This window comes from Ziziphus jujuba, chromosome 6, assembly GCF_031755915.1.
Source record: "Ziziphus jujuba cultivar Dongzao chromosome 6, ASM3175591v1".
In the NCBI taxonomy this organism is placed as follows: Eukaryota; Viridiplantae; Streptophyta; class Magnoliopsida; order Rosales; family Rhamnaceae; genus Ziziphus; species Ziziphus jujuba.
In genome coordinates, this window is record NC_083384.1 from 27,230,054 (window position 1) to 27,248,429 (window position 18,376).

General features: G+C 32.0%; 4 protein-coding genes across 6 annotated transcripts; 1 reads left to right on the top strand and 3 right to left on the bottom strand.

The window, feature by feature from the left end:
* Positions 1-473: 473 nt before the first annotated feature.
* Positions 474-6,311, bottom strand: LOC107429903 (uncharacterized). Of its 3 annotated transcripts, XM_016040677.4 has the most exons (15): positions 5,856-6,308; positions 5,011-5,617; positions 4,861-4,905; positions 4,637-4,769; positions 4,459-4,552; positions 4,274-4,372; positions 3,864-4,163; positions 3,628-3,735; positions 2,941-3,012; positions 2,596-2,682; positions 2,307-2,378; positions 2,083-2,172; positions 1,701-1,808; positions 1,045-1,113; positions 474-806 (listed from the first exon to the last, which is right to left on the bottom strand). In XM_016040677.4, exons 1-15 carry the CDS (start codon positions 6,135-6,137, stop codon positions 732-734), a joined length of 2,241 nt encoding a protein of 746 aa, XP_015896163.2. In that variant the 5' UTR covers positions 6,138-6,308; the 3' UTR covers positions 474-731. The 3 variants fall into 3 exon arrangements, with proteins under 3 accessions (XP_015896163.2, XP_015896162.2, XP_024935045.3); XM_016040676.4 differs by having other exon boundaries at positions 4,861-5,617; positions 5,856-6,306; XM_025079277.3 differs by lacking the exons at positions 474-806; positions 1,045-1,113; positions 1,701-1,808; ... (1 more) ...; positions 2,307-2,378; positions 2,596-2,682 and having other exon boundaries at positions 3,551-3,735; positions 4,861-5,617; positions 5,856-6,311.
* A 1,548-nt stretch (positions 6,312-7,859) lies between these two features.
* Positions 7,860-10,056, bottom strand: LOC107429947 (LIM domain-containing protein WLIM2b-like). Its single transcript, XM_016040724.4, has 6 exons — positions 9,984-10,056; positions 9,666-9,828; positions 9,339-9,438; positions 9,186-9,208; positions 8,985-9,074; positions 7,860-8,544 (listed from the first exon to the last, which is right to left on the bottom strand). The coding sequence occupies exons 2-6, from the start codon at positions 9,798-9,800 to the stop codon at positions 8,251-8,253; spliced, it is 642 nt and encodes a 213-aa protein (XP_015896210.2). The 5' UTR covers positions 9,801-9,828; positions 9,984-10,056; the 3' UTR covers positions 7,860-8,250.
* A 1,322-nt stretch (positions 10,057-11,378) lies between these two features.
* Positions 11,379-12,425, top strand: LOC107429906 (F-box/kelch-repeat protein At1g57790). The gene has a single exon (XM_048464179.2). It carries the CDS (start codon positions 11,379-11,381, stop codon positions 12,423-12,425), a length of 1,047 nt encoding a protein of 348 aa, XP_048320136.2.
* Positions 12,426-12,773: 348 nt separating this feature from the next.
* Positions 12,774-16,638, bottom strand: LOC107429925 (remorin 1.4). The gene is made up of 5 exons (XM_016040697.4): positions 15,991-16,638; positions 14,543-14,593; positions 14,341-14,428; positions 13,920-14,001; positions 12,774-13,284 (listed from the first exon to the last, which is right to left on the bottom strand). The coding sequence occupies exons 1-5, from the start codon at positions 16,277-16,279 to the stop codon at positions 13,084-13,086; spliced, it is 711 nt and encodes a 236-aa protein (XP_015896183.3). The 5' UTR covers positions 16,280-16,638; the 3' UTR covers positions 12,774-13,083.
* Between the last annotated feature and the right edge of the window lie 1,738 nt (positions 16,639-18,376).

Consider the following 18,376-nt stretch of genomic DNA (forward strand, 5'->3'; position numbering starts at 1 on the left):
CAAATTAGAACCAGACCATGAAGGTTTTGACAAATTTTTTTTTGGTGAAATGGATTGACAATTTTTTTTTTTTTTTCTCTTTTTGGTGAATATGGTTTGGACAATTCAGTTAAAAGAGGATTGAATTCACAACCATTAAGAAGCTTAAATGGGCAATTTTAGTCTCTCTCACATCTCATATAGATAGTGTTTTGAACAATAAAACCCAATAAAGCTGATATTGTCCTTGATTCAAAGCCCTGAAAAACCTTTTACATATAGCCATTGCAGAGCTTAACTCAATCAGCCATGAATGCATACAATACGATACAAAAACAATCTGGTTGCTTTTTAAATAAATAGCTTATACCCATCGAAGACATTATTTCAGCACCATTAAGCTCAAAGATTATATAGTCTATCTGCTGAACTGTTTTCTGAAGCATAGATCCCCACATTCCAAATTCAACCCCCAACCACTTGCACCACAAAAATGAAAAAGGAAGAAAACAGATATTTTGTATTACTGTAACAGATTTTTTTTTTTTTTAAATAATTAGTAGTTACAGCTAACTTTGAGAGAATTTACAAGACAACTCACTATATTCTATAAAAATGAATGAAAAAATTTTGATCCCTCCACGCCATTGAAACGTTTCCGTTTTAAAATTGCAAAGATTTCTCAAGATGCCAGCTATCAAGAGCAAATCAGCAGTCCTGGTGCAAATCACGAGGTAGAGACCAAAAACAAACTATTCCACTCTGTTGGTACATGTTAAAATTGCAGATTTCATCTCTTCTTTACCCATTGATGTTTGAACTATCACCTGCCAAAAATAGTGTAATCTTTGAGCAATTGATTTGTCACCAAAGCATAATAACTTAAGAAATGAAAGGTTAACCGAAGAAAAAGCATATGTTTTAACAAAGGTCAGGATTCTTTCAGTTGTCTAAGAAATGAGTTCAATGGAGGCATGAGATTCTCAGTTTCGGCATATATGAACATCTTGATGACCTCGTTTGGTCAGTTGGTAACAGAAACTAATAAAGTGCTGGTATAATTACCTCCTGTACTTTGTTTCCTGATCGAGCAAGTAACTTGTACTGATTCTCAAACATGGATGCCATATAAACCTGCATGGAAAAGATAGATTAAAACTGGTACTTATTTTGACAAGAGAAATTCAAAAAATTTTGAAGAATTCTGAATGGAAATTTCGGCAAGTATACTGAATAAGGACACAATGCGATGCTACAAAATAGGGTCACATATACTTCTCAATGATGAATGTTCAAAGGTGGAGATTAGCATAAGAAAGTATGGTTGCTATGATTCTTGATACGTTTCTTTAAAATAATACCATTATGAAATCTCAATCCAAGACCTTATAAAATGATAAAAGACATCGTAGTATCTAAAATATATGTCCAATAAATATGCACTTGACCCTTGCAGTATATAGTCTGTTCTTTTTATGAAATGCAGTACTAGTCTATTAGGTGATAATTTTAACATGTTGTTTCACTAAATCAAAAGATCATTCAATAAAAATATATGGCTGCTAAGCATATCCAAATAGTCTTCCGACAAGGTACATAATAAGCTTATGATGACTGTCTGGGTTGGAGCAAATAATCAGCTTGAAGTTAATTGCACCCAATTTTCCAACATATTAATGGTTTTCATTCATCGAATTAATTCTAAGAGTCTGTCTTCATACCTGAAATGTTGGAGCCAAGCCTGGGCTTAAGAAAAAGCGGCCCTTTGACACTGACTGAATCCCTTCAGTTTGTTGCAACTCTTTGATAAGAGATTCCACATCATCCCACTGTCAAATTTGACATCAGAAAATTTTGTAAAACATAATAAAGAAGCTGGACTGAACATAAGTGTCAATTCAATTAGTTATCAGATACTTTCAACTACAAGTAATACTGTAGACAAATGTTGACTGATATCTGTCTAGAAATTTGAGGAACATATGGAAAGTAGTAATAAAATTTCATATTTAATCTTTGTCATTAGTATGCACTACGCATTGAACGATCATATAGTAACAAGAGTACAAAAAGGCTCTAATCAAGGAAGTGAAAACCAATAACCTCACTATCAGCTTCAGCTGCTCTAAGTCGTCCATCTAACGGACCATGATCGCCAACCACAGATTCCAAGGCCTCAATCAGTGGATCTGGCTACAATTGAAAAAAAAAAAAAAAAAAAAAAAAAAAAAAAGAGATAATAATATCAGAAAAAACAATCACTGTTTTGTTGTTGTAATTGAATAATTGGATATAAGAAAATACAAATGCTATTATATATGTGTTACCATAATCTCCTTTAACGATAAGAAGATGCGTCCAAGTGTAAAATCCAATTGGTGAACCTTTGCCTCCACAATCTGATAATAGACAGATATTCTTAACAAATCACAAGATTTGAAAATGAAGGTCTCCAAGATGCAGTACAGCACAGATTTATTGCTAAAAGATCCATAGCTTGCCCAACCAGTATTCAAAATGTTTACTCATGCTTGGATTACAAAGCTAGGCTCGGATGATATTTGGGACTTCAAACAAACAATTTCAATTTGCTGTAACATAATTATCAACCAATACCTGACCAATCTTAAAGTAGGATAAAGGGTCCAGAGTGGCATCCCATGACACTTCTGTCTGATGAATTAATGCAGGTACCCCATCAATCTGCATCAATAAAGTTCAGAAAATTTTAAGGAAACGATCTTGAATTAAATATCCCATTCTTTGCTCCATGTTTAGAAGATGCAATTGTATATAAAGCATGGAGATATAAAACACATGGTGCCCAATACCAACTAGCAGTATTGCTTTTAGTAACCCATCCGATATCGGAATGGAGTGAAAAAAATAAAAATAAAAAAAATCAATGTTGAATGCATAGAAAATTTGTTTAGGAAAAACGAAAGTAGATATTTCAGTTACCTCAACAAAAATACCAAAGTAAGTGATCTTCTTGATGCAGCATTTCACAACATCCCCAACTTGAAGTTTAGCCTGCCATAATAAAGGACATAAAAAATTCAATGCTACATTCTTTTAAATACATAAAATGGAATAATATGAGATTTACAGACTTAGTTATGATGGATTAAATCTTTTAGGCAAAAGAAGGATATCATTTTAAAGAAAATCTGAGAGATTGATTGATAGCAACATTTGGATCAAAAAGCACATATCATATTTTGGAAGGGGGGATTTGTTCCTACAGAGAATGTCATAAGATATCATAATAAAAGAATTAAACAAACTTCAACAACCAGTATGTTCAGAATTATCATACAGAGAGTAAACCCCTTTCACTCGTCTAACAAAGTCAAACTGTACTGTCATATACCCTGCCAACACCTTGAAATCCTTGCAAAGAAATTTTTTTTTTTTTTCACTCTATTTAAAAAAAAAAAAAAAAAAAAAAAAAGATCACGAAAACTTTACATTCAGAATAAGCCACCTTTATCATCATCCTTCCCAAAAAAAAAAAAAAAGTAATGAATATTTAACCATGAAATCAGTTAATGCAACATTTAGGTCTTACAATTTAGAAGATAGAAAGGTTGTTGCCAAAAAGTGAATGAATATAAAATGAGTCAAACTGCAGATACAGCCTCTCACCATGAGACTTTTCTTTTTCTCAACCAACTCTTCCTTCTCTTTTGGCCTCAATGAAAATATGAGCTTTCTTAACTTTCGGTTGGCCAACACCACATTTACTTTGAGTTTCTGCAAATAGCATGAATATCTATGTTCACTAAAACTTAAAGTAAGTGGCTAAAATAAAATTTACTGATATATTCAATGCACTAAAGAAAAACATTGAAGCTTCAAGTATCAAATCAGTCTCCTCAAACCTGGCCAATAAATGATGATAAGAATTTAATTTTCTCTTGGTCATAAATCCTGAGGAGATCATCAACTTTCATATCTGATAAAATTTGTTCCTCTGTTTTGAGATCAATGGTTGAATATTGGCTTGAATCAAGAAACGAATTCTTGTTTGCAGCATCATAATTTCCAATAATTCCTAAATTTTGCCTGTATAATGATGGATCTAGACCCTTCCGTCTTAACCATGATTCAAAAGCTAAGAACTTCCACCTAGCAGCAAGATTACGATATGGCAGAAATCCTATCAAAGAGCCAAAAGATACCTGTAGAATAAATCAAATTTAGAAAGGTAACCAAATTGCAAGTAAACATACAAAATAAATATACAGGAGAAAACTAATGCATATTAAATAGCTGTCTAATGTGTACTTACAACAAAACCTCTATTGCTACAGCTTATCAATTCCACCTCTCCCCTATCTCCAGTCTTAACCAGATCTTCTGCTCTAGTCCAATCTGCATCTTCATGTCCCTATAAATTTATTGGTTGTTATACTCATTACACAGCTGAATGAAGTTTAAGAAATCCATATTTATATAAAATCAATATCATCTGACCTCCAAAGATGATGTAACAAAAAGATTCTCGAACTCAACTGAGTTCTCAAACTTTTCAGGTCTGGCAGATGCGACTTTCATAGATTGGTCTAATCTATATAAATGCAAACTTGTCAGTCAGACAAAAGTCGTAGCAAGAAATGATAATATACAAATTTCAGAACTGAATTTTGAACACCTTTTTGGTTTTCCTCGTAATGCAGCTTCTGCAGATGGCTTGGCATTGGAAATAACTGAACTTGAATCAGATAGTTCTTTCTCCATCTCCTCACCGCTACTGAAACCCCCAACACTCTCTTGTGGCTGTAATCCTTAAAAAATCCAAGTACAATATCAATTTGTGGCTGTAATCAATAATACAATGCAATATAGAGAAATACCTATAAAAGGATTCATCCTTACGAGTAGGTCTCTTTATCAATGAGTCATCCACAGATTTTATTGCATCTGCAGCTTGAGAAACATCAGTCGAACCCTTCAAACCCATATTCTCAAAATCATCAACTACATCAGATTCTACAGATTCTGCATTGCCAAACTGCTCAGAAGTACCTTCAAATATAGCCCTTGTTTCGGGTTTTTCCAATAGAGTGAAATCACTGCCATTATCACCAACTTCTTCTCTTACCATCTCCAATTTCATATCACCAACTACTTTGGCTTCCGCATCACCAGAATGCTCTTCTTTATTTTCACCACTTTCATTCACAACCATTGGCTCGGGTTTCCTCAACAGTGTCATATCACTAAATTTCTCCTTTGCTTGCACATTTTTCAACGGCAATGATAAATTTCTTTTGATTCTTAACCTTGATGGCTTATCTTCAACATCATCCTCATTAACCATAGTTGGCTTCCTCAAGATGACATTAGGAACACCAGGCTTCCTCATACCATCCACAGGCTTCTTCAATGACTGAGACTGACTCGGTTTTCTAGTATCAGAAACAACTGGCTTATTATCATTAGCTTTGGACTTAAAACCTTTCTTTGGAACCGGCCGAACCAAATTCAAACCGTCCAATGAACTTGAAGATTGCTCTTCCTTGGACCCATCAATGGGTATCTCTTTTAGTTCAACTATCTTACCCTTGTTCTTGTAAAAGGCTTTTTCAATTTCAATAAAAGTTGCATCTGGGTTTGCTTTCCTACCCATTATCTGAAATACAAAAAACATTCTTTCAGAATATAGCACTAGAAGCAAAAACCCAAAAAATAAAAAAATAAAAAATAAAATCACTTTTTCAAGGACACAAGCATTTCAAACAGGTGTAAACATGCATATATACAAATTGTATACTTTATACACAAAAGAAAATAGACTGTCTATATATATATATATATATATATATAGAGAGAGAGAGAGAGAGAGAGAAAGAGAGAAAGAGAGAGAATACTTTGGCAAGGGTAAGTTTTGGGTCCTCGCCTATCAAACGACCGAACTTGAGCTCCATTTGGTCCATAGGGTCAAGATTAGGCGGCTCATCTCTGGAAGCAAAGATTGAAAATTTAATGGGTTTTGAAGGGAAGTTGAGGGTTTTCAAATTTCTTCTGTTAGTAGAGAAAAGAAATGAACAAACGGGTATTCGACAGGTGAAGGAAGAGAAGGACGATGAGGTAGTAGCAGAAGAGGTAGTGGTAGTGGTAGTGGTGGCAACGGTGAGAGCAAGACCGTCCATTTTGTAAGAAATAGTGATAAAGGACTAATTACGCTCATCAAACGCTGCCAAACGGCGACGGAAAAATCGACCCGTCAGTCAGGTTGTGTTTGAGCTTTTGAGCTCTGAGCTGTGAGAGAGAGAGAGTTAGAGAGGAAGAGAAAGAGACAGAAGAGAGACTCTATCCGCCAAAATTTGCCAGACGTGGCTCCTTGCTTGGTTTTCCAATAAAAATGTGCCATATCGGCATCGGAAAATTGGATCAGGTATGTTTTTTTTTTTTTTAAATTAGTTTTATTTATTTTTGTTATTATTAGGTTTAAATGATCAAAACCAGTGATCTAAAAATCCAGTCTAGACTTTACCTCGGCATGCTTAAACTTTAGGTTTGAATAAAAACATCACACTTTAAAGCAAGATTTGGAAAAATACATTCAACATTATACTAACCGTGAGCATCTCCAAATAACTCTCTATATGTTTAATTTGAATACTTAATATGTAAAATCACTTTCCAATCTATTGTGTATTTTAATTTTTTAAAATACAGAATGGATTTAGAGAATCAAAAATATTTTTTATTATTTAATAATGATCAAATTTCAAGACAACTATAATATATTTTACTTGCTAAAAATCTAAAAAAATTGAGGGAAAAAAATATAATAGTAAATATTTATTGAAAAAATAAAAATAAAAAATAAAAATAAAGAATGTTGTTGGAGAAGATTTTAAATGTTAACTCTTTAAATATAAAAATACTTTTTATTTGACAAAAAATATTTTTTATTTTTAGAGAATCCTTGAGGATACTCTAATCAACGCTTGGGCACCATAAGCTAAGAGTCTTTTTCATCATCTTTTTAGATTAAGTTTTTTTTTTTGGGAAAAATAAAAAAATTTATAAGAAATTACAAGCAAGAAAAATTAGTGTTAATAAAAAAATACTCAGCAAAATTCTTAAGCACCTGTACTATAAAATAAATAAATAAATAAATTTTAAACATTAAGCTACATATTTTTAAAAATGAATGAATTGGAATTTGATAAAAAAATAAAAAATAAAAAGAGTTCAATCAAACTATGGTTAAATTTGAATTTTATATTATAGAAATTATTAAATAATCATAGACTTATATCATATATGCCATTTTTTTTTTTTTTTGAAAACTTGGAAATAATGAAATTTTTATAAATCTATTATAAATAAATGTTTGCTTATTTTTTATTAAAACTTGAATTGTACAAGTTTCTATGAACTTATTAATAATAAATATTTACTAATTTATGTCAATTGCATATATTATGATGATATGAACTTTTATATATTTTGACTTTTTAAAATATAAATTATTTTATTTATTTAGTGGTTTTATGTAATAAAAATAATAAAACGCCTCATTAGCTTAGGTTTTAGGGTGTTTAAGCTCACTAAGACTTGAGGCTTGACCCGCTGCTTTATCATATTTTAAACATTTTAGAATCTTAATAAAAGTAAAACTGTATATAAGGTGTAATATCTAACAATTTGTTTTTAGGAAACTAGCACTATTTCTGAAAAAATATTGCTCAATTTGAATTTCCACACTTAAATTTAATAAAAAAAATTACATATATATTACCACATGATTCCTGAACTTTGATTAATGAAATTATGACATACATAGAACTATTTTCATATACGTGTGTCATCAATTTGAAATAGTAATCCAACCGAAATTGATTTAAAAAGTAACAATAAAATAAAAGTTCAAATTTCAACTTAAAGTGCGTGAATTTTCAAATTAATCCGATATGGTAATATATATGTTACATTTCTATGGCCATCCAAAAAAAAAATAAAAAAATTACAGAGATTGTTTATTTTGGTGAGGTCTCACGCAGATGTAATGATACAAATGACTCAGCAGAAGAAAGCTAGATCTTTGTCTATGGTGTTGCAAAAAGAGAAGAAGAAACTTCCTCATGATGATGAAACATATGACCCGGATTCAGCAGGGAAAAAACACATAACACAACCAAAATTGCTATAGCCATATAGCCAAAAATAACTAATGATTTTTTCCCTGAAGGAAAAAAATAGACCACAAAATCATCTGATGAGAGAGAGAGAGAGAGTGTGTGTCAACAAGTTTCAAGGTTGGTCTTGTGATGAATCTTGTTCTGCTTCTGGTTCTGCTGCTTCTGTATCCGTTTTGGGTTCAGCTTCTGCCTCTGTTTTCTGTTCGGGTTGTGCCGCGATACTTTTCTTCATTGAAGCAGTCTTGATGAGATGGTTATAGCTTCCCTTTTCTTTGAACAATTGAGCAAAGTGGTGCTTGCAGTATAGAATTCCATCCAGAGCAGCATAAGATGAGGGTGTCAAAAAGCATCCTCCATGGTTACACCTAAAGCATGATTTATGGTAAAAATCCCCCTCCACAGTCACCTGTACAATATATAAATCAATGTTGCCAACAAGAATTTTAATCTCAAAAACTTGTGTGTGTGTGTGTGTGTGTGTGTGTGTGTGTGTCTATACATATATATATATATACATGCAACTAAGTTTATATCATATGGATCTGAAAGTTTTAAAACCATGGTTCTTTTTATCAACCACTACATGGCTTCAAAGACTGATATCAAACATGCATTAATGGTTCAATTAATGGTTCATTAAATCCATAGAGGATTTACTTTCCTCATGATATTGGACTTTAATATGTTCACTACTCATAGGCCCTTAATGTATTTTTATATCTTAGACGTTGAAGAGGCTAAGATATCTTAGCCCTTAAGCAATCGAGAAGTCATGATTTCATAACCATAGGTCGGCCTGACTCTGTATGTATGTAATTAGGTATGGACAAGCCTGCTCATGCAAACCTTCTCCAGTGGATACACAGTTTTATTGCAGACAGCACATTTGTCTTGAGTCCCAGAGAACATGGAGGAGAGTTTGCTAGGCGTCCTGTTCTGTAAGCAAGAAGAAAGAATGTGTGCAATTTTAGATGAAGATAGTGAATGACCAAGTTCTAATGAATGATGAAATATCAATCAAATTGCTAGAATGATTGAGGTGTGTACCAGCTGATCATTAGGCTTTCCAGCTGACCAAGCATAAGGGAAATTAACAAACAAACATTATCATTATTATTAGCCCGTAAATTGGGAAGGAAAAAAAAAAAGGAGAAGGATTTTTTATTCTATTAATCTGAATGGGGCAAAAAAAGGCCTTACATGACTGGAATTTCTTATGGAAATTGCCAGTCTCCTTGAAAAGTTGTTCAAAGTGAGGCTTGCAGTATAGGACTCCATCCATGGAGGAATAGCTGCTCATCTGCAAAAACAATGCCATAACAATTAACAAAATGTCTCATTCTCCAATCTTAATAATACCCATTTGTCCATTTAGAGTATAATTCTTAAGACAACCGAATTAAGATCGACTTAGATGGCCTAATTTCAATTATGAGTACCAAAAATTTGATAATTACATTGTTTCTTATAGATCACTAACCATTAACAATAATAGTGAAACAAATAAAAGTTTGAAGAAACGCGTACCACTAGTTGCCCATTGCAGTGACTGCATTTGAAGCAGGTCTTATGGTAAGTAACACCATCAGCTGATAACATGTCAATGAAATGAACAGTCTTATCGCAAGCCTTGCATTTCTGTTGGGTTCCACTGAAAGACATTTTCTTTTCCTGTCTTCCAAACAGAAAGCTGAACAGGAAAGAATACAATGGTATTTGGGAATTAATAAAAACAAAAATTGCTAAAAGAAAAAGATTTTGACTGTTCAGTTAGTAAACCATAAATAGGAGTTTTCTATTTTCTCTATTATCTCTGAAATTAAGAAAAACAAACCAAGAACTCACCCAATTTTTCTTGTCAACCTTCAATTTTTTTTTTTTTTCCTTGGAAAATCCAAAGGTAGATTAAAGGTCCAAAATGAAAATGAAATCAATGAGTGGAGAAGGTGAATGGAAAGGTGTGTTACAAAAGGACACGTGATGGGATTTCCATTCCTTTTGGATCATCAAGAAAATTAATGGTCCCCAAGCCAAAGAAAAACAAGGATTTTAGTTTGAACAAGTCTTTCAAGATATACTAGAGATGGAACATGGGGAAAACCGTTCATGTAACAACTTAATAATTTATTTTTTTTCATAATTCATTATAAGCTTTATTTTACATGTGATAAATTATATACGTAGCGATGCTTAAATGAGATTTTTAATATCCAACTTCATTTTTCAATTCTTAAATCATATTAAATGCTGAAATTTAAAATGATATTTATTAATTATTGAATTCCTATATGATTTATTTTTCCTAAATAAAATTTTAGTATGTCACTAAATCATATTTGATTACTTTTAAATTTTAAATCATAATTTTTAACATAAAAAAAGATTTAATATTAAAATTATCAACATATCCTAATATGAACCTGACAGTGGATAAATTCTTAACATGTTCATAAAACCTAAATATGCATAAAAATGAACTCTTAAGTATATAAAAATAAATAAACTAATTAAATATTATCACATTATTTGATAACTCTAGCATTATTATTTTTTTAGTATTAATTCACAAAGGATTTAAAAAAATTTTTTAAAGATCTGAACTTTTATTAAATATAAAAAATATGATGTTTTTCTATTCTTTTTTTCAAAAAAAAAAAATAATGAATTTATGAAAAAAGACATATCATATAAGATACTACAATGTAGGAAAAAAAATTTCAATAAGTTGAATAAGCTAGTGGTATCATACAGGTAGGTTTTATAGGTTGTTCATTACCCCATTTACTTTTTTATTTTCAAAACAATAAAGAAAAGGAAATATTGAATGATGAATCATTGTTGGAATAATTTATGATAGATACATAGGAATCCATCATAAATTCTTACCATCAAATGGGAAAATAAATATTTTTGTATATAAAATGATTTTTTTTTTTAAATTATATAATGACTTCAGGAAAACTATGGTACTAAAGCATAATGTGAGCCTATATATATATATATATATATATATATATATCAATACCCAAACTCTTTCAAATACATTATGTGCAAGTAAAGATGCTCTCCTCCGTTCAAATAAAAAGATTAGAGATGTTCTCCAAATTAAAGTTTTCACAAAGTACACCAATCCTAAGGCGTCTTTATAATGTCTTCCATTATTGTTCTAAGAAGATCAGCTCCATGTGGAAAAAAAAAAATGAGGTACTCCGGGAGCACCAAATTCCCCATAGATTCCACATGGTTGTGTCTGGAGAGTTTGGTAGTCAAGGAGTATCGAAAATTTGCTCCTCCATGGGAGGCTGGTCAGTGCTCCCATATGATCTTCTAGTCGAAATAGCAAAGCGCTTGATTTTTGAGGATTTTGTTGCTTTTAGTGCTGTATGTAGTTGGTGGAGATCATCGGCAAAAAAGATGGGTTTCTTCAACTCATATAATCCTCCATTACTAATGTATTTTGAAGATCAACCACCAACCAAAATAGTCAAATGCTACAGCTTCTCAACTTGTAAGACATACAAAATTCCTTGTAAGACATACAAAATTCCCTTGACAAAGCTTAACCCACATAGAGTTTTTCTCTCTTTACCATGGCTAATCATAGTTGAACAAGATTTCCATTCAATTTTCTTATTCAACCCTCTCAATGGTGTCCAAATTGAGCTTCCATCTACATCAAACCCTCGAATTTTGTCTGAACCCGGTAGATTTCTGGCTTCCATTGATAAGTTTGTTCTATCAGCTTGCCCTTCCAAGACCTCAGACTACATTTTAGCAAGTATTCATAGATACCCTTTTGGTCTCTCTTTTTGGAGACCAGGACAAACCCCATGGAATAATGCAAAAGTCATGATGGAAACTGATAATGACATTGCAAGTGTAATCTTTCACAAGGGCCATTTTTATGGTTTGGATAAAGGAGGTAAGTTTTTCAAGGTCTTCTTGGACATGAATGATATGGGGATCAAGTTGAGGGTTCTTTCTGTGAATAAAGAAAAATGTAAACTAACTCACATTGAGGATTTGTACCTGGTGGAATCAGCCGGAGCCTTATTGATAGTGTCAAGAAGTGCATCGTGGAAGCCTGACAAAATATGTGAGTTCAGAGTTTATGAGGTGAATATTGTCGATGGGAAGTGGACAAGGATGATGAGCTTAGGGGATTTTTCTGTTCATGCATTGGATGAATGCAAGCCTAATTGTATATATTTCATAAATGTTACCACCTCTAGTGGAGCTATTCGCGATGAAGACAGACACCGTTTGTGTGTACAATTTTCAAGATAGACGGACTGAGATTGTTGATTATTGGATTTGTTCATCTTACTGGGTTCAACCAACTTTCTAAAATTCCAATTTAGTTGCTTAGTTAATTATTAGATTGGTTCCAAGTTTGGTTTGTGTTTTGAAGTCTTATTGGATGATTTTTATTCAAATTATAGTAGCTGCTTAGAACTTGTACTTACTGAGATTTTAATTGAAGTTATATAAACTTCTTGCATTTCATTTAATCCACCTTACTATTCATTCTGTCAAACAAACACCAACAATACTTCTTATATCTCTCTGGCAGGAAAGGCTGCAGCAAATAGTACATCTAACATAAATTTCTGCTAGATATTAAATCGCAAAATGTGAACCAAATTATCCTGGTATTTAAGTTCAGAAGTCTTAGTTTCAACTTGGTTTTCACCGTTTCCATCCTGTGTCTTCACACATTTATATATACACAAATGCAGCACAATTTACATATAACAAAAAATTTAACATTGAAACAATCCGACTTTAACTTCACACCATGAAAACAAATTAAAAAGAACGAAAACTAAACAAAACAAGATAGACAACATAAAACTAAACTTTTTTTTTTGGGGCTTACTAGACACACTAAACTTAGAAGTACTTTTTTTGCTTCTTTTTCCTGTTCCATTTTTTAAAAGGAAAGTTAGCTGCTGAAGCATCCTAGCAATTTCTTTGGTGTATACCCAGCAGCACGGTACTTGGCAGCTGTCTCTTCCACTTTGAGGTGTTGTTCTAGTCGGTTTGCTTCAACCATTGCCCTCTTTTCTTCTGCCGCCTTGTGGACTTCAGCCATTTTGTTCTTCATTTTCTCTGCATATTCAGCTTTCTTTTTTTCCAGCTTCTCCTGCCAGAGAGATATGTTAGACTATGCATTTCTACACACAAACCACTTATGCTTATTACCGCTAACAGACCAAATACTGTTATCATTAGTTGGATAATTCAGATATTGCATTAGAATATGTATGATTCATATTTCAGAGAGAACTAGATTTCCTCGAGTGGAACAGAAACAGGGTTGAAACAAACTGAACCCAATCGACTGCCATACCTCATTTGAGGAATCTTGGTTAACCAGTTTCTTTATTACCTGGTCAAACACTTAACTCACTTAATCTTCTTGTAGTCTGTCAAACTACAGAACTTTTGGACCAAAAACCGATTTGTTGACGCATACAAAAGTATTTATCAGAGTTGCAAGAGTTGAGCATGACTACATTGTCAAATAAATGGTTTCTTATATTCAAAAAACAATTTGGTGTGCTTAAAATATCCGGCATTGCACCATGAAAAGCATGTATCTTGCCAAACTCCGGAGGTTAATGCAGTTACTAGTAGCAAGACATCATAGATAAACAACAGCGCATTGCCAACAAAACTATCGATGAAAGATCACGGCTAGCATTAAATCATTTACAGTGTTAAGGAGCAATAAATCACCATATCATGCCTACTATAAAAGATCCAAGAGATTTTTACCTCAATTTTTCTCAATTGTGCCTCCACTGCAGCCCTCTTGGTGTTCTCCCATGATCCAACAGCAGACATCTTTTTATATGCCCTGCTTATTAATTAATTTGAAAATGTTAAGTTGCTTCAAATCAAGCATTATTACCAGGCCACAGAAAAGTTGGTTGGCTAAAGTTGATATTAGATACTCAAAAAATGATAGGAGTGGAAGACCCATTATAATCATAAACAAGTTTTAGGACTTTTAAGGTATTTCCATTCCACCTTACTCTATAAATAGACTAAAAAACCAAAAAATCATATCAATATTTAAGAGCAATTTGACTTCATTCTTTTACCAATTTAGAAGTTTAGTCTCATAAATTAACCTCTATTCCTTATTATGATAAGTGATGGTAAAAAGATGAAGAAAATTTAATATGGCCCTTACTTGTTCTCTGCTTTGGTCTTTTCACTTTCTTCCCATGCTTTAATTAATGCCAACCTTTTCTCAGCTTCAACTCTAGCAAGCACAGTATCTAAACAAGAAGTAAAAGTAAAATTTATTCCTTCTCTTATGCATACTGAAGTGAAGAAATAAAAGATATGATCAAGTCATGAAAGAAAAACAGAAGCATCACATGCACATATACCTCTATCAATTGGACCCTCTGCACATTTCGCACTAGCAGGATCAGCAATTTCTGGCATAATTATCAATCAAAGTGTCAAATTGAGTACAAGACATTAATCATCCTTACAGAACAACTAATTGATTGCAATAGTTCACAGTTAAGCTAGTAAGTGTGAGCAACATAGTTATCTTAGCAGCAAACTCCAATGTTGATTGCAGAATAATCAATGCTGCATAGGTTTATGACTTTTGTCCTTAGTTTTAACATGTGGTTCCAATATCCATTCAAATCATGATCAATGTTTTGTAAAATAAACGGCTGAATTTTCTGGATACCAACAAGATCAAGTGACCAACTAGTACAAGAACAATTTCACCATGTCCAAAGTAGCCCTGTAATAGAGAGTAGATCACCCAATCTACACTGCCGGTTGTAAGTCATGGCTAGAAAGCCAAACATATCCATCTAACAATACTTATTAGGAGTTCAGATTGTGTTTTGTCAGATTTAAAACTTTGTCTTTAACTTTGGCTACTCGGTTAAATTTTGATGATCAATCCATATTCTCATACCTATAGCTCCCAAGGACCAAAGTTAAGAGAACTAGGAGGAAAGTCTTTCTCGCCTATATCTCAACATTAGCAAGAAACATTACTCAACTTAAATCAAGAAGACTAAGAGGGTAAGAGATTATACCATTTGAAAAGAAAAGTGATTTAAATTCCAAATCAATCTTAGGGAAACTTCAACTCTTAGTTATGGCTTTAAGAAGCTGAAAAGATAAAAAGAAGGAAAACAAAAACTAAAAGAGCTATGCGGGCTCCTGCAATGATTAAATGGTGTGCAAAAAAGAATAACAACCAGCCATAAATGTGCACAAAAATAAAAAATAACGGTACAAGCAAATCATAGAAACTAGTGCAAGCCTTTTAAAAAACCACCTTTACTTTTTCAAAGTCACTTTTTCTTTTGCTACAGAGGAGGAAATACCCTTGAGGCTTTCAAAGCCATTTTATCTATAATTCCATACAAAAAAATATATATATTACACTCATTATTCTTGACATGCAAAAAGCCTAATTTTTCAGAAAGCATTTGGATGTTTCATACAAATGATCCCTTCTTTTGCTAATAGCCCATGAAATCAGCCTCTTTTTTTAGTTCTTTCTGTTCCCACTGGGCAAAATTAATTTTTCCCAAAATTTTCTCACTCAAAATCACCATTCCTATTGTACTAATACAAAGCAAAATCATTTTTACTTCAACAAATGACCAAAACATTTTCTGGGTTTTCCAGCAAAACCAAATCCAGGTGCAAGAAAATGCAATTCAGCTCCAAAGACTCAAATCAGGGTGAATTCTAACAAATTAAAAAAAGAAACCAGAGGCAGAAAATAAGTTCATCAAGTATTATCTAAAGATAAAGAGCCACAGAGAGAGAGAGAGAGAGAGAGAGAAGGGATTACTTTGAACAATTGCAGGAGCAGGTTTCTCATGAACAAGAGGTGGAATCACACTCTTTTCTTCAGCAACATCTTTCTGATGAACCCCTTTTTCTCCTTCTTCAGTTTCTTCCTCTTTCTTCTTCGCAACCACATGGTCCTCTTGTGTTTGTGGTGGAGGTGGTGTTGGTGGTGGTGGTGGTGATGGTGGTGTTGGTTTTGGTGTTGATGTTGGTGCTGGTGTTGGTGTGGGTTCTGAAGGAGAAGGTGCTTCAGCTTCAGCTTCGGCTTTCCTTGGTTCCTCCACACCCATAACGTATTCTTTGAGCTTAGCCACAGTTAATAAACAACACCCAACAAAGAAAAACTAAACAATTTTAGCCCACAGACTCACAGTACCTCAAAGAAAAAACACAACTAGGAGTAATCTAGAAATTCCAATGATGATTACAAAGAACCTCTTCGAGATGAGGAAAAAAAATAAAAAAATCAAAAGGGGTTTTGTAAAATGAAAAACTTTTGCTGAAAACACAGTTTTTCTTTTTTGGAGTATAGGAGGGTGTGTTGGTAATGGTGGTGGTGGTGGTGGTAGTAGTAGGTGCAAATAGCAACAACGGAAATTTGCCAGTTGGGGTCCTGACAAAAGAACGGATATATAGGCTTTCTTTTGGACGTTCCCAATAAAGTGTTTTTATCAGTTTCCTTAGACCTCCAAACCATTAAATAATTATAATAATAAAAATAAATAAATAAATAAAGAGTTTTAGAAAGGAAGTTTTATACAGTTTTTTAGACCTACCATTTTCCAGCTATTTATTTTTTTTTTTCTTTTTTGTTTGTTCATCTTCGTAATGTTTCTAATTAAGGAATAACCATATTCTAAAATTGGACTGTTTTATTTGTTTATATCTTAATTTCAGAGTGTACTTTATAGTATTTGATGTCTTAAATTCTATGCCAAATAAGTTGGTATTGTTTTATCGGACTCACTATTAATTTCCATGACTCTTTTTTTTTTTTTTTTTTTTGGGGTAAACTTAAAAATTCTAACTTGGATTCCTTTTATTTTTGTTCTTTCAAAACTTCAGGTTTTTAAAAAGGGTTTATTTGGAAATTATGTTTTTACCAGCTTCTGTTGGAAGGATGAATCAGTTTTAAAAAACTTTTAAACACTATCAAAATGTTATTTTGAGCTTTTTAAAACTTAGAAATAATATTTCAAAATTATACCAACCAGAATTTTAAGATGTGGGATATATGTTTTGAATAATTATCAATATTTAATTTAATTTTATGGAGATTTAGTCCATTTGGAGAAATGTGTGGTCATGTGACCCAACCATAGGAAATTTGGGTAATAATTTAAAGCCAATTTATTCTGTTTTGATTTTATAAGGCCACTGTGAAGCAAAATTCATATCTGAGGGCAACTTTTGAACCACCATTGTGTCAAAGATTCAAGTTATAGCAAATAAAGAAACACCACCTAAAAAGCAAACTAATTTATTTGATGAATATATTACCTTTTTCTTCTATTAATTTAATTGAGAAAACCATAGAATGGAAATTCGTTCTAACTTGGAAATCATTATTTTTAATCTTCTATGAAACTGATTATTGTTTTACCAATTCTTACTCTTCCGAAATTGCATATGTCATTAATACTCAATTAATATATTAACCAATAGAGATTATAATTTTTTGGTAAATACTTAATTCAATCCATATTCTTGACTGTAAAGCACGGCAAAAATTGTTGTGAAAAATAAAGATATATTGTTATAACTAATTGTCTATATTTATATCCATAAATACAGCAATATATAAAATCACTTTCTTTTGTATGAGAGGTCTGGAGTTATAATAATTTCACAATTTAATAATTTTTTTTTTTGGTAATATTCACAACTTAAGAAATTGATGTTATTTATTTAACAGCTTGAATTTACAAATTAAGTAGCAACCAAATTAATTTCTTGGGCCAATTAAGTTAAAATTGTAATTTTCTTCCCAAAAAAAAAAATAGTTAAAATTATAATAGCACACCTTTATTTTACACACCAAGAAATATTCAAAAAAAATTTTTTCTAATAAAAAAATTCTGACCTTTCGCTCTTTCTTTGTTAAGTGTTACACTGGCACTCTACCTTAAAAGTTGCTAACTTTTAAAACACTCAAAAATATAAATTTAATCATTTACTCACATAAATTTATATTATATTGGATATTTAATATATAATAAGTACTAAAATTAGTTATTTACATATTTTAATATTAAATTATTGATTGACATGCCATTTAACCATTAACATTTCCATATATTTTCATTTTATATATTTAAAAAATGTTCCAAACAAATTATTGATTTTCAAAAATATTTTTTTTTTTAAAAAGGGTACATTTGGTTCAC

Bases quoted from the DNA above. Each gene is read 5' to 3' on its own strand.
- LOC107429947 (XM_016040724.4), bottom strand. From the start codon at position 9,800: ATGTCTTTCAGTGGAACCCAACAGAAATGCAAGGCTTGCGATAAGACT. The intron at 9,075-9,185 runs GTACACACCTCA...TCTTGCTTACAG, and splicing joins GAAAGCCTAATGATCAGCTG to AACAGGACGCCTAGCAAACT. The intron at 8,545-8,984 runs GTTTGCATGAGC...TATATTGTACAG, and splicing joins CTGTGTATCCACTGGAGAAG to GTGACTGTGGAGGGGGATTT.
- LOC107429925 (XM_016040697.4), bottom strand. From the start codon at position 16,279: ATGGGTGTGGAGGAACCAAGGAAAGCCGAAGCTGAAGCTGAAGCACCT. The intron at 14,002-14,340 runs GTAAGGGCCATA...ATTAATAAGCAG, and splicing joins AAGACCAAAGCAGAGAACAA to GGCATATAAAAAGATGTCTG. The intron at 13,285-13,919 runs GTAAAAATCTCT...TCTCTCTGGCAG, and splicing joins CACAATTGAGAAAAATTGAG to GAGAAGCTGGAAAAAAAGAA.
- LOC107429906 (XM_048464179.2), top strand. From the start codon at position 11,379: ATGGTTGTGTCTGGAGAGTTTGGTAGTCAAGGAGTATCGAAAATTTGC.
- LOC107429903 (XM_016040676.4), bottom strand. From the start codon at position 6,137: ATGGACGGTCTTGCTCTCACCGTTGCCACCACTACCACTACCACTACC. The intron at 5,618-5,855 runs GTATTCTCTCTC...TTTGTATTTCAG, and splicing joins CAAAACTTACCCTTGCCAAA to ATAATGGGTAGGAAAGCAAA. The intron at 4,770-4,860 runs GTAAGGATGAAT...GGATTTTTTAAG, and splicing joins ATTGATAAAGAGACCTACTC to GATTACAGCCACAAGAGAGT.